Source organism: Cyprinodon variegatus, unplaced genomic scaffold, assembly GCF_000732505.1.
Source record: "Cyprinodon variegatus isolate N-32 unplaced genomic scaffold, C_variegatus-1.0 Scaffold394, whole genome shotgun sequence".
Lineage (NCBI taxonomy): Eukaryota > Metazoa > Chordata > Actinopteri > Cyprinodontiformes > Cyprinodontidae > Cyprinodon > Cyprinodon variegatus.
In genome coordinates, this window is record NW_015150847.1 from 325,182 (window position 1) to 350,495 (window position 25,314).

The following is a 25,314-nucleotide window of genomic DNA, read 5'->3' on the forward strand; positions in this document are numbered from 1 at the left end:
CGGCTTGCCACAGGTTTGCCTGCTGTGTCTAAAAGTAGCAGCAGCAGCAACCCAGACTGACAGCAGCTCATTGGCTAGTCTGGATCACGTGCAGCCTGGAGCCGGACGCTCCAGAGGGCTTTACCGTATTAACAGGAGAAGCAGAGCAAGTGAAATTAGACACTGCCGTCAGACAACATGCAGTAATTTAAGTAAGTTTTAAATCAGGTTGGGTCCAAATTCGGACCTACCTGCTAAGTTAGATAGTAGCCGGCTGTGAATCACGAGGAGCCGTTTCACCACCCGATCTGTAACATCCAGACATTCATCCAGGTCACCAAAAATAATGTAGTTATGGTACAAAAGGTACTTATTTCTATCCTTAAATCACTAAAGAATGCTAATACAAATCTTTAACACGTTTTTATTTTGACATTTCCTCCATTGCTTTTCCGACATAATAATAATGATAAAAATATTTGAATTTTATTGATCTCCTCATGGAGAAATTAACCTCTGCATTTAACCCATCCCCTTGGGGAGCAGTGGGCTGCCATTGTGCAGCACCCAGGGAGCAGTGTGGGGTTAAGGGTCTTGCTCAGGGACCCAGAGTGGCAGTCTGTGGGAGTGGGGCTCAAACTCAGGATATCAGGATTCCAAGCTCTACGCCCTAATTACTAGGCCGTCCTGAGAAGCATGGGACATGCTCAGAGCAGTTAGCCAAAATATGATTAAACAATGTTTATCTGCATTTTGGCACTATATACCATAACATTAATGTGAAAGTAAAAACATAAACTCAAAAAGACTAGATTTATGTTTAAATCCAAAGCTGATAGAGTTATTCACTGGAAGTAGCATAGGATCCCATTCCCAGTACAGATCAGGAACAGAGTGATTAAACAGAAAGGATTTAAATACATTTAATTTCTCAAGAAATACATTATTAACCTTTAACACATTATAGTTTAGTACGCTTAATATTTTCAAGGAGAGAAATATGTAATTTAGGTCTTTTTAACAAATCAAAATGGAGGACGACCAGGATGTATATCTGGATGAGCTGATGGGACGGATCGGGTAGTGTTAGCATGCTAGCTCCATCACTGGAAGCTTTATTTAAGTGTTTTTACCTGTTTCTAGATTGTTTTTCCAGTGTGGGTCCCAGTTTTGTTAAAATGTTCACCAAATAAAAGTATTTACAATGTTGAATTCTTTATAAGGAGGTATTTACTTAATTAAGAGCTAAATGGGAATTTGTTTACTTTTTTTGGACAATACTGTAAATTTTAATTCAGATGGTAAGAAGTTGGCAAATCTTTATTGTGATGTTTTAGTTTTAGCTTGTTTTTTAGTTCATTGTTGCTTTTTAACATTAACAATACAGTTAATGTCACAAAAACTCAGCCCCTTGTTTTCTTAAAGGAGCAATAAGGAAGTCACATGCAGCAGGATTAGTGCAGGTCTGGCTTCTCGCCGTCGCCCACAGAGACACAAACATGACTCCCTGGACCCGCCGTAATCAGGCGGATGTCATTTTCTCTCCAGCATGCCTCTCTAGACATATCAGCTGAGTGGATGCTCAAATTGCTGCAGCTAAGAAACATCCCTCACCAAGGATTAATCCCCCTGCTCCTCAGATTATTACCGGCTTAGCACTGCTCAATCCTTGATATACAACAACAAGCAGAGGGAAAAACAAGAACAACAAGCTGAGCCTCTGATGCGGCACTGAAAAAAATAACTTCCAAATGTACAGTCAGAGAAGGAAGTGGCGGAAAAGGGTTAAAGTCAGCCTAATCACATTTCTGTGATTTTACAATCAGTAAAAAAACAAACTTCTCTAAATTCATCTTTTGAATATCTGAATAATTATAAAAGATATTCTTTAATCAGTATTCATGTTTATTCCTCCAGTATAAATCCTACTTATTAAAAACACTTTTATAGAAGTTAGAGGATCAACTTCAGCTTTTTACTCCAGTAAAAGTATAAAAGTACCATTTTAAAAACTACTTAAAGTATAAAAGTCATAGTAAAGCAGGAAAAACTGTTAAGGACATTGACTTTACTGCTCTACCCTTAAAGGAGCATTTTTCTACCATTCTGGATGATAACTTCCTTAGATTTAATTTTCTTAGTTTTATAACTAATAGTAACAGTGTCACATTTAACTTTGCTTCATCTTGATAAAGGATTTATTTTGGTTGGTAGTGAGCAACAAGTTGGGGCAGCACCGAGTCCAACCACAAAGAAATTAAGTGTCTGGATGAAACTAAATATTTTGATGGTTTTTATTTGTTTTAAATACCAACAGGCCAGAATGAAAATTTACTTAAATGAAACAAAACTAATGAGGTTATTTTTAAAATTTAAGGAATAGAAGGAAAAAGTTTTCTAAATAAAGAATTACTCTAGTAAAGCATAGATAGCCGAGATTTCTACTGAAGCAATGAAGTATTTATACTTTGTTCATTAACACCTTTATTAATCCAAATAGAAAAAAGTGAGTGATGGTAACGTGTCTCCAGGTTCTACTGAAAAGGTAAAAGTCTGCAGACAAGCCGTCTGCTGCAGAGCGTCTCCAGCAATAAAAGCTCCGAGCGCAATGCAGGAGAAACGGTGAAGCCAGGATGGGAGAGAATTCCAGAGAAACAGGAGATCTTGGATTTATTTTGGAGTTTTGTTGTTTTTCTACTTTCTTTTATGCCTCTCTTTAATAAAAACACCCTCCAATAAGGTGTTTATAAAACAGACATTTGATGTAAAGAATCAGCGGAGAACAACAACTCCATTAGGAGGGAAGGATCTTTATTAAAACACACAACTAAAGAACTTCTTTACCAATGTGAAGGGAAGAAAAATGTAATCCATGCATTTCCTGGCCTTTGCTAATTAGCTCCAAAATAAATAAATGTAATTAGCACCAGGAACAGTAGTGCACTGCAAAAACCATCTAGAAATAAGTAATAATTCCTTAAATCAAGTATATTTATACTTCATTTTAGTAGGTAAATAAGATTAAGTGCCAATTAAATAAGTATTTTTACTCTTAAAATAAGTTAATTAGATGCTACGTGCCTGTAATAAGACAATGCAATTACCTTTTCTCATTTTAAATGTTAATTCGTGTTCCATTGGCATAGTGTTTTATTTACCTCCTCAATTCAAGACAAAATGCACTTATTTTAAAAACAAAATGACTTCAGTTCATTTTTTGCAGTGTGAGAAGTTCAGCATCCTTTCTTTGCATGCTTTGTGTGCCAACCGTAATGGTTGCTAGGCAACAGAGGGAATGGGCAGTGAAAGCTGGAGCAGGCTGGACCTGTTTGAAGCCATGGCTAAACTATTCTGTCTTCCTTATTTTCAAGGACTTCAAGGACCCAGTTCAGGTAGACCGGGTCCGAGTCCAGGTAGACCGGGTTTTTAGAGGACTATGACTTCGAACACACCTGGTGGTGAAGAGGTGTCTACAGTTTGCAGAGGAGGACGGACCTAAGTCGTTATCAGAACAAAGATCCAGACTGCATCAACACAGAAATATGAAAACATTTCCATCTGGTTTCAGAAATCAATCCCCCAATATTGGAACACCTTTCATCGTCTCCGTGGCAACGGAGTCTGTATCACATCAGAGCAAAACGAATAAAACTCTCAAGATAAAAACACTTCCTTTATCCAACAGTTTAAGATTGTCATCCTCATTCAACATGAAATTTAAACCTTGAATTTTAAAATCCTTTTTTTCTATTGAGAGTGACAACAAAGGTTTTACAGTAAACTGCTGAAATGTTTCCCAGTCTGATCAATCATTCTCCAGATTGATTTTAGTCATTAGATAGAAAATACACTTTATTCATCACTTCATTAAGAAATTCAACATCAAGCTTTTAATCTTTTTGCTTTGCTTCAAGCATAAATGCCTGTTTTATTCATCAGTGAAAAGATGATTTATTCCAGTAACTCTAAGAGAAACATATAGATTAATTTCTGATGTTTTCATGTCTTTAAATCTGTTAATTAGGACTGAAAAAAACATGACATTCAAGAGTAAAACACTGCAGCCAAACAAAGCGCATGTTTAATAGAGAAATAGGAGCTTCATGAAAGTATACTTCAAACCATTAAAAGCCTGTTTGAAAAAAAGTGCTTTAAGCTGATAAAGGAGCCTCACTGTGCGTCATATTCCACTGGGTATGATGCATTACGTGTCATTGGGTAAATATTACATTTAATTAGTTGTTTTAATTGATATTATGTAACATTAGGCTGTGTTTGTTTTTTATTTTAAAAGATTGTGAGTTATGAAATGATGAAAATGAAAGATAATCATTAAATGTTTGTGTCATTTGTTTAGACGTGAGGATAAAAAGTTTGAAACTTTATGCTGCAGCGATGCAGAGTTAAAGCTGCTCTAAATGAAGAAATTCAGTCATGACAGAATAATTATTAATAAACACTCCACCTGAAAATGAGCTTCCTCCTCAAAGATGCAAACCTTTTATTGAAATGATCAAATATTTCTATATTTATGCATCTTTTTGGGGTTTTGCTCTTTTGTCATTTTGGTGTAAATTCATATTTCTTGTTTTAACATAAAACCTTGATCAGTTTGAGTTAATTAAATGGATTTTTTAGCTTTGCATTTATCCTATTTAAGATGCTGTGTATCCTATTTAAGATTGGACTGTTTTCAGCATAAACCTAGATTTACCATCCAGATCAGCCACAGTCACAGAAAACCTTTGCTGCCCTCTTGTGGTCGGCGTGAAACAGAAACAAGGGCAGAAATTGTTTACCTTAAAGGAATTAATGAAATTTGTTATTTTTTCCTTATAAACAAAAACATGATGGATCACAGTTCCAAAAAAGTTAATAAAAAAAAACAATCCACTGGACTCGGGTTCAAACTCAAAGCTATTTCTGACATTTTAAATTAAAAAAGCTTCCTGGATGGGAAGACACATGTCTTCAAACATGAAAACCAAGTCCAGTGGATTGTTTTTTTTAACTTTTTTGGAATGACGATGACCTGGATGACTGAGAATCTTCACCAGCATGGTTGATCTCAGGTTAAGTGGCTGGAACAGGGCGGGTTATTCCAGGCAGGATTATGAGGAGGGAAGAAACTAAAGAGGGAATATAGAAAAGAAGTTTATGAAATAACTTAACGTGTAATGGAGACATTTCCTCACATAAGCCGTAAGCCATGAGGGTCTTAGGAGCCGCTTCAGCATGAAACTACATATGTGAATGAAATCCAGTTCAGCTCCCAAACTATAAATTGAAAATATAATTGTTTGTATTTGTGTGACAGAAAGGCGTTGATGAATATTTTTCAGGTGGAACCACTATTTTAAATGTCACAATGTCTGATTTATAGGTGATTAAACATTAAAAAAAGAAAAATATTTAGCCTCGCCAAAATTTTGCTCCAAAATAAACTGCAAAACACCATGAAAGCCCATTAGAAACCCTGGATTAACCCTCAGACTTTATAGATCCACATCTTCACTAGAACTCAAGATAATTTGGACTGAATAAGTTGAAGCATGTTTGTTCCACATAGGTTTTAGTGAACAGAGTGCAAGGAGGAAATGGGATTTTTTTTTTGCAGAATGCCAAAATGTATTTTTCCACTCATAAAAGGGAATCTGGTCAGACAAATATTATATCTGATTTACATTATTGAAGACCTTCTGCATAAGACAACACTGGCAAAAACAATCTAGAAATAAGTAAAAATTCCTTAAATTAAGTGTATTTACCTTTAATTTGAGTAGGTAAATGAGATAGTTTGCCAATGGAGTGAGCATTTTTACTCTTAAAATAAGATAATTAAATAATATGCACTTGAAATAAGACAATGCAATTGTGTTTCTTATTTTAAATATAAATTGTCTGGTTCCATTGGCAAAATGTCTTTTTTACCTCCTCTTTCCAAGATCAAATTCACTTATTTTAAGAAAAAATGACTTATCTAGATTTTGATTTTTTTTCCAGTGAAAGCCTTTGCTCCTAAGATTTAGCCGTTGTTTCATTGAAATTTACCAATAATATCTCCTTGGAAAGGTCTGAGCCTCTAGTTTCAAAAGATGTCGGCCATTAGGTAAAAAAATACCTGCTGTTGCATTACTCCTGCAGAGTCACACATGTCAGGTGGAATTTTAAATCTCATTTTACTTGTTTACACAGCTATAAAACAGAAAGTACTTGCGAAAAAATTATTTTGAAACATGTTTTAGAAATTTTTAAAGCCCCATTTGAAAGGAGTGTGGATGAAACACCATGTGACTGTGATTTGGCCATTTCTATAAATAGATATCAGCTGGTGTCAGTTGGGCTGGTACCGGGCCCGCCGGGCTCAAGAGGTTAACCTTTCTTTTTAGGTGATATAATAGCTCTACAATCATCCAAATATGAAACCTTTTCAGCCCACTCCTAAATACAAAAATAGAAAGCTGTAATGTATTCCAGTGTTGGAAGGTTTTCCTGCTGCAGCTGCAGTGGTACTGACCTCCAGTAGATGAAGATGCCCATGAGGACCACCAGGCCCAGCAGAGTGAGAGACGAAATGACGGCCAGAGGAACCACAGCTTTCCTCTCTCTCTCCCCCATGGAGCCCACCCTCAACTCATGGCTGCTGTTACTGGCATCTGGGGAGAGGAACAAAGGTGGCTGGATGTGAGACAGAGAAGGTGAACTCTATCTCTGACAGACCTCTTCTTTCTTTAACGTTTAGATATCAGCTAAAGTTGGTCCTTATACTCTGTGTAGAAGGCATGATTTCCCAGCAAAGGGCTTGAAGGGTTCCAGAACATCTTTAAAAAATCCCTCCCAGAACGCACCCAACCAGAGCAATAACAGCGACATGTGTTCACACTGAGCCCAAGGCTCCTTCATTTGGACTGGTATGTCTACGAACTATAAAACATCCTCCGGTTGGTGGTTAAACGGTTCTGGGATTCTCTGGGATTCTAAAGAACCTCCCTGTCACCATCAGCCTGTTTATCTGCAGACCGTGCCGCTGTTCTATCAGACCAGCATACCTATGGTCAATACGAATGCGCAAGATGTTCTTATTTGCGTTTATCTCTTTAGTTTTGTACAAAAAATAAACTTAAAACTACCTTTAGTCATCTACCAAAAAATTATTTAAGGTCAGATCGCCATATGCTTCAAAAAACACCAAAAAGTAAGTAATTAAATAGTTTTTTTGAACATGACTAAAGGGACTGTGGAGTAAAGAAGCTGGGGCAGTGGCATTTCTTGCAAAAAATAAGGTTGACATTTATTTAACGTCCTCAGACAGAGAAATAGATCTTTCTGACTGCGGCAAGCTCAGTATATACATTTATACCTTACAAAATAACACACACTCCGCCCAGGGGAACCAATCCACCCCCTGCATAAAGAACTTTCTCACACTTAAACATCGAAGCAAAACAACTATGAGTTCATCAAGGGCGTTAGCTGTTAGGTTCATATATATTTCCCTGGCCAAAGATGGATCTTCTGAGAAAAGCAGTCCTCCCCTTCATGCCAATAAGGAGGCTGTGTAACTCATTCAGATCTCATGACCTTCGTTTGGAGCCTGTGAGGCTAAAACCAGACATATCTTAACATTTTTCACTCCACAGGATACACACCTGTTGAGGTAGTTTAAAGTGCATTTTTCGTGCAAAACTAAAGGGATAAATGGGTATTGACTATGGGTATGCTGGTCTGACAGAACACCGGCTACCCTCTGCCTAAAAAGTGGATCAGAGAGCTGCAGCTGATCCAGAATGCTGCTGCCCGTGTCCTCACTAAGACTAAGAAAGTAGAGCACATCACCCCAGTTCTACAGTCCTTCCACTGGCTCCCTGTATCTCAGAGAATAGACTTTAAAATACTTCTGTTAGTCTATAAATCTCTGAATGGTTTAGCACCTAAATACATCACAGACTTGCTATCAGTGTATCAACCCTCCAGACCACTCAGGTCTTCTGGCTCCAGCCTGCTCTGCATACCTAGAACCAGAACTAAACATGGAGAAGCAGCATTTAGTTCCTATGCTCCACTTATCTGGAACAAACTTCCAGAAAAGTGTAAAAGTGCGGAAAGCCTGAGTTCCTTTAAATCAAGACTAAAAACACATTTGTTTAGGATTGCCTTCGACTGTTCTAGTTAAACAGTTCGACTAAAACATATTTTCTTTAGTCCAACTGTTTTTAGCCTTCTTTCTTGTTCGGCATTTTTTTTTTCCTACTTGCTTTGATTCTGTTTTATTTTCCTATATTTTAATCATGTAAAGCACTGCATTGTCTTTGGACTGAATTGTGCTATACAGATAAATTTGCCTTGCCTTGCCTTGCCTTGCCTTACCATCAGCAGACTGCCTCCCAGAACCTGAAACCAAACTGTCTGCTGCACGCTCACCACCATTCAGTGTGAAAATGAAGGTGAGGTGGAGAAACCAATCCTACAGGAAGTCATGACAACGTTTCAGTAAACCGCAGAAAACAAGCCGAGCTTCTTATATGCCACAGATTGTGAGAAGTTTTGAGCATTATGCCTGCTCCAGGAGGAGCAAACCCTCCTCCTGGATGAGCATGTAGTTACAGTGGACAGGCGCTAGGATTGGGTCATTGACTCAGCAGCAATCCCTCACTCTGAGCATGCATAACGTTTCATCAAAGTCGGAGGTTTACAGAAACTAAGATTTCCCTTTGCCGTTAAGATGATGATGTCACGACTTTTAAAACCTCTAATATGCAGATTTCAAACATTCACCTCTAAGACCCTCTAAGAGTTTCCGTAAGTAATGCTATTAAGGACACGGTGCTCTGACTGAGGACAGATATTAATCTGGACTTTTTTCATTTAGCAAATATAAATGATTTAAAGTCAGAGAGTGAGGAAAACATGATAAAACTGACAATACTTCAGCTGGTTTATTCCTGCAGTACACTTTCAGATGCTCGCCATGGCAACAGGGTGAATACTTCCTGTATGACCTGGAAGGTAACCCCTCCTGCTCTGATGGAGGGAAGGGTTGACCGACCACGGTGGATTAGTTCTGATTGGGAAAACAAAAGGGGAAATCTTTTTATTCATCTTCCTTTAAAACCTGCAGTTTCTGGAACTTACAGGGAAAAACTTTGTCAGAGAACAGGTCATTAAAGCAACACTGAATACGTGAAATAGGTCAATTCTTGGTCAAAAGTTACACAGCTTTGCTTTAATGATGTGATTTACAGTAGCAGCCATTCAAAATGGCCTAAAAGCCAGCCGAATGACAGCTAAATCCCCTCCAACTTCCAGCCACCGCAGTGACCCCCTCCTGCATTTTTTTTACTCTGACTCCTCCCTTTCACTGAATTACAGGGTCTGACCAGCAGATGGCGCTTCTCTTTAGATCTTAATGTCCACTAATCCTGACAGAAAGATCATTTTAGTACAAAGATTGATGTTTAAAAAGGAATTGTAGGGGACCAGCGAAGGGCCCATCAAGGAAAGTGGACATTTTAAATAGCCACCATTGTATTTTGTTAATGCTTCCTGAAACTCTGCCTTTGTATTCAAAGGACAGATGAGACATTTGCTAAAGAGGTTTAAACATATTTAAGATTTCTAATAACTAAACCCGTTTCCCCAGTTATCAACCATCGGCGAAGTTGGATGAACTTAAAAAATCTATCCAAATATCTACCACAGCAGGTTGATGATCTGATAGGATGGAGCTCTAACGCCCTCTGGTGGCCCTGTCAGGTAAGGCTAGAGCTGTACTGGTCATTTTCTACCTTCTTTTGGCCTTTAAAACAGCAACAAACCTGTTGGACATGTGAATGTCTTAAAGTGAAAATGTATACACTTTCATAGATAGATTTATTCCTTAAACATTTTACAACATTTTCATCTCTGACAATTAATTGATAAAAAGGTCTGTTTTAAGCATGTTTCTAAGCATGAATCAAAGATAAAACACAGATTCATAATATAGATAATGATGTTCTTTGTTGTTGGGTGTAAATATGTTTTCCTTTATTATCTTTGCAGATCAAAGGTTAGGATAAAGTGAGTGTAGGATGTCCACAGATCTTGGAGCAGCTCTGGATTTTGCTGCTCTCATTGGTTTCTCATTCATGGACGATTTTTTATTTTTATTTTTTACCTGAAACAGGCTCTTCCTCCTCAGGATCTGTTTCTGGGCGTCCTGAAATACTGAAGTCAGAGGATGTCTCATTGTCCCCGAGACCCTCGGCTTGCCCTGAGCCGCTGTCCTCCGGCCCCCCCAGGGGCCAGGTTGAACCTGAGGTCACCTCTGAAGCGGTCGGCGCCGCTTTGCCTTCCACTTCTGGATCAATGGCGCTGCCGCTTTCAAAATAAAAGGCTGAGGAGTGTTCTTCCACATCATCTGGATTCTGACCCGATTCCAGGGTCATGAAGGGAGGGAGAGAGCTCACCACTTTGGTTAAATGAGGGAGGGGGCTGACGCCGGAGGCTGATGTTTGACCCTTTTCCCACTCCTGGTCTACTCCTTCCTGGGAGTCAGGGAGGAAAGCCGAGCCGGAGGTGCTGCTGCTAAAGTCAGACACCTGCTCCTCTGGAGTCTGGGTAAACGGAGAGGTGTTTGTTGGGAAGTAGAGAGCAGAGGTTTGAGAGGGGGTGCTGCTCTCTGGTGCTGACAGATCAGAATCCGTAGCAGCAGAAAATGTGGCTGTAACAGAAAGACGATGGTGACTATGGGTGGGCTGGAGAAGCTGAGGAGAGGACAGTAATAGTGAGCTGGCACTATGTGACGGCAGAGAGTGGTCCAAAGACAGGCCAGGAAAGCCCACACCTTCTAGTGATGTTGGAAAGGTTTCTACTTCAACACTAGAAGATGGAAGCAGAACCAAGCTGGAATAAAATCCCAAACCGGCAGAGCTCTTGGCTGATGCTGGCAGTGGTGCATGTGCAGAGGTATGCAACCAGGATGAAGGTACCGACGTCTCAAGAGAACAGCCACACACCATGTCCATGTCGCTTGCTAGGAGGAACCCATCACCACTGAACTCAGGAACTACAGACTCAGTCATGCTGCCTTTTGCAAACCTGGAGTCCTGGAAGCCGGTTGTTTTCGGTTCGGACGAGCCCAGAATAGCAACAGAATAAGTGAAATCCCTAGAAAACAGAACTGAAGGCTGCAAGGAAGGGCTGAAAGAAAGAGAGAGCATTGAGGAGGAAACATCCATCGAGTCGGACAGTTCAGCTGAGACACTGGAGTGTGCCAAGTCCCAAACTGTTTCGAGTGGAGGGGTTTTACCGAGTACAGAGAAATCACCTGAAGACCCAGACAACAAAACATCATTATCTCTACCCCCAAACCCAAGGTCAGAGGACAAAGAGTTCACCGTGGGACCAGGCAGGGAGGCTGAGGGGTGAGGGAGGTGAGGCAGGGTGGAAGACAGGAGGAGGGGGGTAGAAGTAGGAGCCAGTTCTTTGCTAGACAGAGACCCAGTGGCAGCATGCTGGGAGTCTGGATTACTGGTTGACAACACAGGCCACAGGAAGGAGGAGTCATGCAAGCGAGCAGAAGGAGCTGCGCTCGGGTCCAAGGAGTCACACAGAGGGGAGGAGGAGGGGAAGACAGAGCTGCTCTCACCGTTTGACAGCGACTGCGTGGCTTCCACCACAATGCCACTCAGCATGACAGAGGGAGCTGTGGAGGAAAAAGGAGGAAGGCTGGAGCTTGTGGCTCGATGGTGGACAACTTCTGTGGAGGCCGATATCTCCACCTGAAGAGAATCTCTGGTGCTGTCCGGGTTTACGGCTTGGGTCTCTGCTGGCATGAAGGCGGACGGTGATGTTCCACCATTGTCTTGGTCAGTAGGGGACACTGTGGCTGGATGCTGAGAAACAGCCTTGGTAGCTTCTACCTGCATGTCAGGGGCTACAGGGTAGGTGCTTAAACCGCTTCTTCCTTTTTCAGATGAGCTTTCACCATCAAGGCCTCCATCTGTGTCTGTATAGGGGAGGGGCAGAGGGGTAGGACTTGAAGTGAGTGGATCTTCTGTTACGTAATAGAAGAGACTGTTGCTTCCAACACCCGGACCCTCTCTGGCATCATCTGGTGGTTGTAAGGAAGTACTGTGCTTCTCCATCTCCTCCGAAGGCCTTAAAACATCAGCAGACTGGCTCGCAATCACAGCCGGTTCAATGGTGGCTCCCTCACTGGACTTTCCTGTCGGAGTTCGACTTCCAGGCAGGAGAAACAAAGGTGGTGCTGATGTTGTAGTCCTGGGTGAGTTTGAAAGAACCCGGTCCAAATAGTTGTTCTCAGTTGGGTCCACCTCATTCCAGGAGAAGTCAGGCTCATTATAGTCCTGTTTGTGGAAATGGAGATTGGAAGGAGTTAATGGCAATGGTGACGGCATGCATGGAAAAACAGGAGTCAGGTTAGCTTACCTCAAAGTCAGTTTCTTCAGAACCTGGATCCAGAGCGTCTTCTGAGGAGAGGAACAAGTGACAAGCAGAGAAAGATCAAGCCATTAAAAAAGAAAATTACAATAGTTGATTGATAAATAGTGAACAGTCAAGAGCCTAAATCCTGAAATCATTGGTTTGGATAAATAAGGCAGGATTTAAAATAACTGATGAAAAGATGGAGCCTATTAAAGCTAGGTTCACAGAGGCACCAACATTCATTATATCCTAATTCACATGCCGGCATCTTTTAGGAAAATGTATCAAACATAGTCAAAAACATGCAGGAAAGAAAGGCGTGGTCATGCAAAGATCAGAATAATCCTGCAAGCAGAAACAAACACCTCTCTAAAAATCGCTTAAAACGAGTTAAATGTGTTTTTTTCTGACTCTCCATGTCTGGATCAGGAGGGGGAACAACTCAGAGGATCACAGGACACAGAAGGGTTTCAGGGCAGAAGTGGGTCTTTGCACCCTTACCTTTCTAAGGCTAAGTTACACATCATGGAGACCAGAAGAGCGACTGGTCTGTGGAGCATGAAGGGCTTTAAAAAGGGCTTTAGGGCTGAACTACTGAGGGTTTGGACAAAAGGCTGCAAATTATACCGAAAGTAAACCTTCTATCATATTACCTAAAGTATTGGGCAACCTTCCAAAAATCCCAGAGTTCACACCTTCCAATCCTGTTCATTACCACAGCTGTAGAAAACCCAGCGTTCCCAGCACAGACCTGGAAGGGTGGGCTGCTCTCCAGCTGGGTTAGAGGATCATGGTGCAGGCCTGGCTTTCAGGAGCTCATGCTCTGTGTAGATCAGGGGTGGGACATTCCAGTTCATTAGGGACGCTATCCTGCAACTTTTAGATGTGCTCTTGGTTCAACACACCTGAATCAAGGAATTTGATGATTGAGAGGACTCTGCAGGAACTGTCTGCATACTGAGAAGGTAACTCAACCATTTGATTCAGGTGTTTTGGACCAAGGATGGATCTAAATGTTGCAGGATAACAGCCCTCAGGGACTGGAATCGCCCACCCCTGGTATAGAGGACCCTGGCTGGTCTGCACAGTGTCACGTACTCAACCCAACATGACATGACTGAGATAACCAGAGCAGAGCTTTTGGGTACGGCTATCTGATCCACGACCAGAATCTGACCATAACATCTCCAAAACACACTTACCTCATTTACAGTTTTTGGGTCACAGTAGTGTCTGTGCAAAATGGGATAATGGGAGGTCCTTAAAGTGAATCTGTTTACAAACGCAGGCAACCCAAAAGCTTTAGCTAATATGCTGCATATGTAGCCATTAAAAGCCTCATCTTGACCATGAACTGATTTCCTTCTATGACTTATTGTTGTGATCCAGATGAAAAAGGAAATCCAGTAAATTAAAGCATCTTTCTAATAATCTTTACAGATTCATCACATCAATCATTCTGGATTAAATTATTTGACATGAGCTCAAATTTGGAAGATCTGAGATCAGAAAAACAAAGAAAAACAGGAGAGGAATCCAGCCCGTTTAGTTATTGGTGTATAAGTTGGTATCAGATCAGCAGGGCTTTGACCATTCTATCCATAAACAGTAAAGATGCGTTCCTTCTCACTGATCATTTTTATATATATGCACTATATTATACTTTATTTTGATATATGTCTGGTATTTTGCTGCTGTTTGGTTTTTTAAAGTGATTCATGAAACAGCTGGATTCATTCAAATCTAAAACCATCAAAATGTTTGCATTTTTTTATGAAACAAACTTATCTAATCTTAGGACACAGATGATTATTTTTATTAAATCTGAACCGTCCATCTATCTTTTCATCTGTTTATGGTGCATTTAGGCTGTAAGCTTAATATCTATGGTGCAAACATGCAGTGTTTTGGTTTGGTGTTATCAGTGTGATGCAGAGTCTGCGACATGTTTTAGAGTTTCTCAACAGTTCATCAGTCGGATGGCGGTGGGGAAGAAGCTGTTGCAGAACCTGCTGGTCCTGCATAGAACTAACTTTAAAATGTTTCTCACATTTTAAATAATTTGTAACTTATTTTTTTGTGCAGGATTATTCAGATTTTACTATGGTTGGATTAGCTGTCTCATGGATCAGTTTCCTGTTACAGACCAAGGTTTGCCATTATATTTGCTGTTGGTCTGTCCTAAAAAGCATCTTATAAATTGTTATAAACATGAACTGTGATTACATTTGAGTCTGCTGTTAGTTTAAGTCGGTGGAACTTCACTTTTTTTAGTTTTAGCTCAGGCTTGCTATAAGTTTCAACCTTTGGGGGAATAAAAATCTGAGATGTGAGATTTATAATGACTCATAGCTTGTCTTTCTATATAAAAACCAAAGCATCTCTTTCAAAAGAAACAATCTGTTTAGATTTCATGAATTTACATTTGTATTGCTTTGTTTCTGAAAGTGAAAGATATACTCTTTACTTTAACAGCCAACATGAATGAAGCATTTGATGCATTAAAGCCAATTAAATAAGAATGAATATCAATGTTTTAAAAATGTTATTAGTTCCCACCATTCCTGAATGCAACACCTGGGAGAGTCCCTGTTGGTCAGGAAAGCAGGCCCAGAAATGTGAAACTGAAAGTTTTTTTTTTTTTTTTTTTCTATTGATTTTAGCTTTCATTTTTTGAAACTAACTCTGTGGATCCATTTTGCAGTTTCTCTAAATTCAAATGCTCCTTACTCACACTGAAATAGAGTTGTTGTTTTTATTTAACATGGGCAAAATTAATAATTTATTGAAAATAAATATCAACTGAAATATTCAAAATCACACATTATATATATATATATATATATATATATATATATATATATGCAGAGAAACATACAGACATTTATCTCACTAAAAGTGTCAGAAGGAACAGATAGCAGAAGAAAATATGAAGGAAAAGATGGAAGATGGCCCAATAGACGCAAGCTAAGCCTGACTGGTTGATCTAATTTAGAAGGAGGTCATAGGAGGAGTCCAGAGTCAGGCTAGCATCAGTTACCAGAAGAAATTGCTTTTAGATCAATCATTGCTTTAGCATTAAAATATAGAAACAGCCCAGAGAGAGGAGGAAGAGGAAGATGGGCAGGAAGATAAAGAAAAACAAGGTGAAAAAGAAGAAGCATTAAGTTCAGCAGGAAAGTAAAACAAACGAGAACAAAAGAACATTTCTTCACTGTTAAATCCACCATCAGTCCTTCAACAATCATGTTTCAACAATCTTTAAGTAAAAAGTTAAAGAACATTATTTGGACTATCATAATTTAGTGTTCTTCAAGCAAGAAGCAATAATAATAAATAAGAATTCTATGAAACTTAAAAAAAGAAAAATGAAACTCAGACATCTGCTTTCCACCATGCTTTAACAGAATGAGCTAGAAAAACTCCTCAAACAGGCCTGGACTAAAAATCATGGCACTTCTAGAAAAGACAAAAATCCAAATGGACACGTTAAATCACAGCGTGCTCAGTAGTTAGCAAACGTTGGACTGAAGTTATGTTTTTGGCTTCATGAAGTGAGGCTCATTTAACCTTTTATCATCTGGTTCAATGCGTCTGGCATGTAGAGCAGTGATACTGTTAAGCCTGCTCATTACTGCATGATACCCGCTAGAGGAATTCAGAAAATTAGGTCTAACTGAATAATATTGGTAAGTGCAGAATTTTAATTTGAAAGTTTACTTGTGTGGCTAACAGTGTTGTCTTAGCATCCGTGTATGTGTTTTCCTGTATCTATGTGTTTATTTGTTGTATTTTGGAATTCAGCGGTTGGGTGTTAATATTGTCTGCTGTTCCTGTCTGTTGATTACATTTGTTGGAGGATGTGTTCAATCCCTCCTTATGGGTTGTTTTTCAAGAAAATTTATAACATTTTAAAACCGAGGTCACGCTCAGTGGTGAGACAGCAGGTGTGTTCTCAGTCAAAGAAAGACTGCAGGTTAACCTAAATAAATAAAGAAAAGGCTGCCATAATTTGTTCATAATGATAAATTAACCAAAGTGAAAGAAGCAAACTTACCGGGGTCGTCGATGGGCATGACAACTGTCAGCGAGTCACTCACGCGTCCACGCAGGCCATTGGAGCAGATGGCCACCACACGGATCTCGTAGGTGTTGTTGGGCAATAGGTCATCAAGTATTGCCCCCTGGTGGTGACAGAAGAGATTTGCTTTGATTAGCATTTTTTTTTAAATAGTCTGGTGAGGTGAGGCATGCATCAACTGGAAGCTTTCTATCTCTGATACCTCCAGACTGTAAGGCGAAAGCTGCTGTTTTAATGGAAACAACTCTTTGTTGTTTGTCTCAATATGTATCTCTGTTTGACGATTTAGTTACATTTCTAATCAGGTAATGCATATAAGATGATGTTGATAGTAAACCATTGGCAGCTAATGGAGATTCTTCCTCTACTCTTTGTGTTTTAAAGTGCGAGTTAGTGGGGCCTGTGGAGTTAGGAAGCTGAGGCAGAGGCATTTCTTGCAAGAAAAAAGGTTCAAATGTATTTAACGTCCTCAGACGGAGAGATAGAGCCCTGACTGAGGCAACCTCAGTACATACATTTATACCTTAAACAAATCCCAACACACACCCCCCCCCCCCAGGGGAACCAACCCACCCCCTGTTTTATGGGGGCCCTCAGCACCTGCCTAGTATTGCCTTATGGTAAATCCCCCCCCAGGGGAACCAACCCACCCCCTGCATCAAGAACTTTCTCACACTTGACCATTTGGAGGAAAAACAACTTGATTTCATCAAAGCCGTTCCCTGTTAGGTGAATATATCTTTCAGTTGCCAGATGGATCTCCTCAAAACAGCAGTCCTCGCCTTCATGCCATGAAGGAAGCTGTGAAACTCATTATCTCTCAAGACCTTCGTTTGGAGCCTGTGAGGGTAAGAACAGACATTAGCCTTTGGACCATTACTCACCGTATCCTGGTATCCGTCGGTCAGGTATTCGGAGAAGGCAGACTCTTTTGCATTGGCCAGCCGGTAGGTGATGGAGTATCTCTCGATGTTGGTGTCGTGCACTGCCCGGGGACGCTCCCATACCACCAGCATACTGCTGAGGTTATGGGGAGCTGCCTGGATGCTCTCAGGCTCTGAGCTGCACACTGAAAGAAAAACAAACAAACACAATGGCAAAGTTAAATAAAGATACAAGGAAGCAATTTGATACAGGTTGGGACCTTAAAAAGAAAATGCTAGGATTAGATTATCATTATTAAGATCAGTGGGAGATCAATAACATCATATCAGCTCACTACAGTTTATTTGTTTTAGAAGCTAGCATCATCAGTGGATGCTAATATTTCTGATATTGGAATAAAAAAATAAAGTATACCGTTTGGCATTGAATTCCTAGCAGGTGGTAATGAAACAATCTCCAGAACTGTTGATAACAACATTTTCAACTGCCGCTGCATTTAAGCCATATACTCGTACTCATCATCTCCCGCTTTATCTGGAACTGGGTCGCAGGGGCAGCAGACTAAGCAGAGACTCCCAGACTTCCCTCTCCGCAGACACCTCCTCCAGCAATGTTGGGGGAAGCCCTAGGCGCTCCCAGGCCAGCCGAGAGACATTGTCTCTCCAGCGTGTCCTGGGTCGCCCCCTGGGCCTCCTCCTGGTGGGACGTGCCTGGAGAACCTCCCGAGGGAGGCATCCAGGGGGCATCCAAAGAAGTTGTCCGAGCCACCTCAACTGACTCCTCTCGATGTGGAGGAGAACCGGCTCTACACTTAGCCTCTCCCCTCCTTGAACCGCCACCTTAACGTGGTGGAGGGGTTTCAGTGCCTGGGTGATCCCAGAGGCTATGTTGTCGGGGGCTAAATGCCCCTGGTAGGGTCTCCCAAGGCAAACAGGCTCTGGGTGACAGGTCAGACGAAGAGCAGTTTTAAAAACCCTTATGACGAGGACTACAGCAAGGCACGCGACATTGCCCGGTACGGCGGAGCCGGTACCCCACCCTGGAGCCAGGCCTGGGGTTGGGGTTCGTAGGCGAGCGCCTGGTGGTCGGGTTCTTCCTCGCGGGACCCAGCCGGGCCCAGCCCGAAGGAGCGACGCAAGGCCATCCCCCGGTGGGCCCACCACCTGCAGGGGGAACCATGAGGGACCGGTGCAGCCGACTCCCACCCAGCTTCTTTTGTCTGTGGATTTCAGGCCTTAATACGGGAAACATACGCCGGTGTTCCGCCTGAAGTAACATATGTAGCTACCAGGTTATTTCTGTAGAGGAGTCTGTGCTCGATGGCCGACTCAGAGGAGATGACATCAAGGAGATGAATGTAATGTCTTTTCCTGCGTTTTAAACTAAATTGAACTCAGTTTTTTTAAACCTGCCTGCTGAAGTAGATGAGAAAACTATCCAGTTCTGGTCGACGGGCTGAACAGTGACGTAACTGCTGTCCGCAGAGGAGCCGCTAGGAGCCTCTGACCTGTGCCACACGATTCTGGGACGGTTTTGAACTGTTAAACTGCTGGACCATGACCCATTGGTCCACCTGCTGTTTGTAGCTGTGCTGCTGCCATCTGAGCGGCTGCTACAAGCTAACCGCTGCCTTAAGGAGACACCCTTTTTCAAGGCTGCAGAACCGAACCTGAGCGGACAGTAACCACCCTTCCCATCCTCCATTCCACTGAGCTAACAAATAAAGCCCATCCTCTCATCTGATGCTAGATAAATACTCTGCTTGGCGAGTAGAATAGATCTTTTACAGGTGTTGTTTGTGTTTTATTTGGAAGAAGCTTCTGATTCAACAACTGATGGTTTTTTAGTCAGATTTCTGAACTGAATGCTAATGCTAACTGAGCCTGACTGAACAATCCATGCTGTGTGTTACTGTCTGCTTAATTTCTCTTTTTCTATTTGTTTGAAGAGCTAAGCTACTACAGTTGTACTCGCTAGCATCGTTAGCTCCAAGCTACCCTTATGGTAGCAGCCATTTTGTGAGTGTCAGGTTTCCTGTCTGTGTGTGTGTTTTTTCTGTGTTTGTCTCCCTTCCTCCACCAGGAGGCACCTGGTTCTGGTCCGCCTCTCTACACACCTGCTGTGAGTTATCTCATTAACGGAGTGCTCTTAAGCTGCTGACTGCCACTACCTCGACGCCAGAGAGTTTGCCAGTTTTGGGTACTCTAGCCAAGCTGAGTTTTGCTGAGTCAAACTGAGTTCTTGTCAACCTGAGTTTTAATCTTGTTTTTGTCTTTGCCTCTCGGCAGGAAGTCATCCTGCAAACTGGATGTATGTTTCGGACCTTCTCTACCTGGAAGGATCATCTGAGCTTCATACAGAGCTAAGGATTCAAACTGGAGGTTTGAATCCACTTTCCCCCAAGAGATCATTTGAGCTTCACACTGAGTAAGGGATTCATCTCCACTATGAACCGTTTAAGTACCGCAGGAAATCTGAGTGGCAGTCAGCTTCTCCGTTTGCCTACTAACAACCGCATTCTGGGTAAACCCTGTCCGCCCTCCACTGAATCAGACAAACACTGAAATTTCAGCACACAGACTGGAGTCTAAGAGTCAGCAACTTCTCTCGAAATTACCAAATCTCTCGAAATCTACCAAATTCTCCTCTTCAAGTTCGAGAATCAAAATTCCTACTGAACCATGAACTAACCCTAGTGTCTTCCCCTCACCTTTCAGTTCCGGTTAAGCAGTGTTCAGAGCAACACTGGATTCTTCACAAACTCCTAAATAAACCTGTTAAACCTTTCCCCTGGTCTCTCTGAATTGGTCTCTCTGCATATGGGTCCGAGATTTGATAAAATCATGACAGTGAGTTCTCTAACTCTTTTGTTCTATCTGACCCAGATATCCTGTCCAGCTGAACTAATCCATTCTGTCCACTGTAACTAAATTTTAATGTATTCACTGTTTTGATTGCATTTAATAGCTCTGCATCAGAGTTATTCACATTGCTAATGTATTAAAGGACACCTTGAATGCATGAAGCCTTAAAAAGAGCATTACTCAGAGACTTTTGAACGGACTCTTAGATGTCCTTTTCCCTTTGTGTTTGCTTTTATTTCCTTGTGCTTATTTTCAGTAGTGTTTAGTGTTTTAGATGCAGTGATACAGTGATGAGGATTATTAGCTTATAAAGGTACCATTGTATTTTAGCTCATGGTCTTTTGTGGTTAGTTTATGCAGTGAATGATTTATCACTCAGTTCAGATCCACCGTCCTTTGGTTGGTGATTAATAACTTTGCTGATAGCCGTAGCATAAATGACTAAATTGGTGAAGCTAACTGGATTCTAACAGCCAGTCCAGGAGTCCAACCATCATGTAAAAGACTAAGAACCTTGGTGAGAAAGCAAATTACTGTTATAATAATTCATCTAATAATCATGAATTGGTTTTAGCCTCAATTTGAATGATTAGCCCCCTGCCAGGGTTTCTTTTATCCCCTACATAGCTGTGACCTCAATAAATCGATAGGTTTTAGTGGGTGGGGCTTCAGACTCCAATCTGAGCTGGAATTCTTTCAATAGTTAATTTCCTCCTTTACTTTTCTGACACTCAATAATAATAACCCTTCATCTAATCTTTGAAGAGATGTAATAACCATGATCCTGTCATATTATAACTGAAATATAAAACGTGTTACATAGCATATTAAACATTTCCATGAGTGAGTGATTCTGTTTTTTGGGCGGCTTCTCTCTGGCACGGTACTGAATAAGGTTTCTAGTATCTAATGATGAAAGTCATGTTAAGTATACTGTGGGAGATAGAACTCTCTTCCTTCTTACATTAGAAAACAGTTTGTTTAAGCTTCTGATAGATTAGCCACTCTCAGCTAAAGCTATGGTTAGCCTCTAGCTGCTAAAGTCTCTGGTCCCAGGAAGTTATCCTTTGGCTTCTATTAATTACAGCTCAGAATAACCTTCCAGTAACCAGGCAGTGCCTTTGATGCGGAAAGCTAAAACTGAAATTGCTGGAATAATTCCTGGGTTTTTAGGAATGATTCTGGGTCAAAGATAAGATTAGTGCTAATGCAGATGAAGGATGAAGTCCGATCTGGGATTATCACTGATTAGAAGTGGCTGAGGGGTCAGTTACAATGGGCAGCTCAAACTGTGCAAACATAAACATACTTCCTTCTCAGCAGAGCTGGACTAAAACCTCAGTTCTCACTACTGACTGCTTCCTTTCCGATCGTTATTAATGGAAACAGACCAGATATGTCACAGTCAGAACATAAACCCTCGTGTCGTTGTTTTCTCTTTGGGAAAACAGTAACAGAGCCAAGCTTTGGCCACTAGAGGGCAGATACCGCAGGTTTCATTGAAGCACCTTTATTTGCTTGAACTGAATCCACCTTTTATTATTTATTTACAACTTTGCTTTGTTTGTTCTGCTGTTCTTAAAAACATTGGATCACCCTTAGCAGAAATAAATGTTAGCATACTACACATCAGAACTCAAACAACTTTCAAGAATCTTTTAGTTATCAGGCTCCTTTAGATCACACATTTCATTTTAAGGTACTTTAAAAAGACGATTCAATCAAATTCAGTTACCTCATAAAGTTACCTGAGACAACGGTTTTAGATTAAAATTAAAAATGTAATTGAAAATGCTATAGATCAGGGCTGCTCAGTTGTACAGTGGGTAGCCTTGCAACAAGAAGGTTCTGGGTCTTTCTAAGGGCTATGGCACTAGTTTTTTTTTTTATTTGGACAGTAGGCTGACGGGAAAGGGGGTATAGAAGGAGAGACATGCGGCAAAGGAACACAGGCTGGATTAGAACCCGCGTCAGCCACGTCATGGACTAAGGCCTCCATACATGGGTCATGTGCGCTAACCACTACGCCACCAAAGCACGCCCCTGCGCAGGGTCTTTCTCATTGGACTTTGCATGTTCTCCCTGAGCATGCGTGGGTTCTCTCCGGGTACTCCTGCTTCCTCCCACAGTCCAAAAACATGACTGTTAGGTTCATTGGCGTCTTTAAATTCTCCTTAGGCGTGAGTGTGTGCATGAATGGTTGTCCTGTTTGTGTCAGGATTCCTGTCTGTGTGTGTTTTTTCTGTGTTTGTCTCCCTTCCTCCACCAGGAGGCGCCTGATTCTGGTCCGCCTCTCTACACACCTGCTGTGAGTTGCCTCTTTAACGGAGCGCTCTTAACCTGCTGACTGTTTGCCAGTTTTGGGTACTCTAGCCAAGCTGAGTTTTGCTGAGTCAAACTGAGTTCTTGTCAACCTGAGTTTCAATCTTGTTTTTTGTATTTGCCTCTCGGCAGGAAGTCATCCAGCAAACTGGATTTTTTTCGCACCTTCTCTCCCTGGAAGGATAATCTGAGCTTCAAGGTGAGTTGAGGATTTAAACTGGAGGTTTGAGTTTACTTTTCCTCAAGAGATCGTTTTGAGCTTCACACTGAGCAAGGGATTCATCTCCACTATGACTCGTTCAGGTACCGCAGGAAATCTGAGTGGCAGCCAGCTTCTCCGTTCACCAACAGACAACCGCATTATGGGTAAACCCTGTCCGCCCTCCACCGAATCAGACTAACGCTGGAACTACCGCACACAGACTGGAATCAAAGAGTCAACAACTTCTCTGGAAACGTGAGTCAGTAACCTATTTCTCCTCTTAAAAAATCAAATTTCCCACCGAGCCTGAACTAACCACAGTGTCTTCCCCTCACCTTTCAGTTCCGGTTGAGCAGTGTTCAGAGCAACACTGGATTCTTCACAATCTCCTAAATAAACCTGTTAAACTTTTTCCCTGGTCTCTCTGTTTGGTCTTCTGCATTTGGGTCAGATCTTTAGTCAAATCATGACAGTTTGTCTCCCTGTTTCCCTGCGATGGGCTGGAGACCTGTCCAGGGTGGCACCAGCACCCCTTGCGACCCCACTGGGATAAGCATGATTGGAAATGGAATGGATGGGCTATAGACATCAACCGAATTGATTTATTTAAATAGAAATGTATGTTGAAGTTTTGCCCTCTGATGATGATGTTTGTTTGTTTGTAGTCTAGACCAGAAATAATAATAATCTCCATCAAAATCATCATCAACAAAAATCTTAACCTTTACCAAAGCGGGGGCAAAAATAACATTGCTGCCTCAGCTCTGATATAGTAACCGGTTCTGAATAGATAAAGTTTTCTTCCACTGATACAAAAAACCCTGCAAAGAATAATTGTTGTAAAATTACTTAATGGGAAAAAAAAGGTTTAATATTTAAAAGTTTAGTGTGTTTTTTTTTAAAGGAATTGAGAGATGCAATCAGAATTTCTTTCTAAATTACTTACATTTAGAGCAAAGTACACAGATGTAGATGAAATCAAAACTGTTTAGCTTGTAGTCGTCGATACAGAAGATGCATTTTTTCCCAAAACAAGACAGCATCTGATGGAAGCAGCCTGATAAGCCTCGCAGGAACTGCAGTGAAATGCTTTTTAATCAGTCAGACCAACCTGGCGTTTGGACCTCCTCGATGCCGGTGTAGGAGGAGAACACCTGACCCGTGAACTGCTCCTGCTGATCCCTGTAGTTGTTCTGCAGGTAGTCCATCAGCATAACATATCCAGCCTGTTGCATCGTCATCACTTCACAGAACATCTCCAGCTGCAAACATGAGGGTAAAACAATGGTTAACTCAAACATCCTCTGGCTGTCAGCTGTGATACATTCAGACCTATAAAATAAATAAACCACCAAGGTTAAAGCATCATATAAATTAGTCCAAAATATAAAGGCAATGTGTGACAGAATCTGAGTCAAAAACAGGGGATCTGACTTTGGTTCCCCCATCATGTTAATATCAGCTCATCATGAACTAACAGTATACAGGGGATTTTTTTATTCCTGAAAGCTTCAGCATGCTTATTGTTTCCCAGCAGGGCAGCTGACAGCTCAGACTTCCCAGCTGTGTTCAGGGGAAATGTTAGTTGCTGCTAATGAAAGCGATCCATTGAATACATCACCACCATCGTTACGTTTAGTGCTTTCAGGTTTATAGAACCAGGACTGAGGAGCTCTGTCTTCATTTATAGGACAAACATGTCACCACTTTACTGACACGAGATGAGCTAAACTGGATCATGCAACATGATAATGGCTCTGAACACACTGGCCCCACTAAGAAACAACATCATGATGTGGAAAGCTAGTGGTAGATAATGGGATAAACTGCGAGAATCCTGGGACTAAACCCCCCCCCCAAAAAAAAACTGCAACTGTTGCAGAGCTTCATGGTCCAACAGGACAACGAGCAGAGACCTACAGCCAGAGCTTCAGTGGATGGTTTAGATCAAATCAGTGAGATTACATTAATCTGTTACAGCCAAAAGTGGTTTTAGATGCTTTTCAGATTTTATCTTTAGCAGGAGGTGGAAACATGTTGCCATTTCTACAGAGGGGTAGCAACAGCCAATCACAGCAGTTCTTTTCCTCCACAGTAAAAGTCAGCAGGCATTGGGGAGCCAAGCATAAAGTCGTAGGGAAGTGGCTGTTCCAACCGTTGCATTTCCGAATTCTGCCAAGTGGTGCCAACTTTACACAAGTGAATAAAGAGAATGTGATTGGTCGATTATCAAGGGGGTAGGATCGTTGTGGCAGAAGGTTCGCAAACAAGTTTAATTGTGGCCGGTTTGTCAGAAGCATCTTGCTAACCAGTTAGCAACTTAGTGCTAGTAGGTTCCCAATGGGAAATTCCATTGGGACCAAGTAGCACTAAATTGCTAACCAGTTAGCAACTTAGTGCTAGTAGGTTCCCAATGGGAAATTCCATTGGGATCAAGTAGCACTAAATTGGTGACTTAGAAACGACACTGTCAAGGTACGCTATGGACAGTGGAAACATGCAAGAGGAGGAGAGGTTTGCGTCAAAGGTTGAGGATGAGTCTCCTCTGTCAT

The 25,314-nt window shown here is 41.3% G+C and overlaps 1 protein-coding gene across 1 annotated transcript in view; it reads right to left on the bottom strand.

Annotated features, from left to right (window-relative positions):
* ptprz1 (protein tyrosine phosphatase, receptor type Z1) overlaps positions 1-25,314 on the bottom strand; it is a 125,047-nt gene that overhangs the window by 34,820 nt on the left and 64,913 nt on the right. The window contains exons 8-13 of the mRNA XM_015387431.1: positions 23,874-24,024; positions 17,374-17,558; positions 16,466-16,592; positions 12,412-12,452; positions 10,136-12,329; positions 6,497-6,635 (exon numbers count right to left, since the gene is read on the bottom strand). Of these exons, the coding sequence (XP_015242917.1) occupies positions 6,497-6,635; positions 10,136-12,329; positions 12,412-12,452; positions 16,466-16,592; positions 17,374-17,558; positions 23,874-24,024 (2,837 nt within the window). The remainder of the gene's footprint in view (positions 1-6,496; positions 6,636-10,135; positions 12,330-12,411; positions 12,453-16,465; positions 16,593-17,373; positions 17,559-23,873; positions 24,025-25,314) is intronic.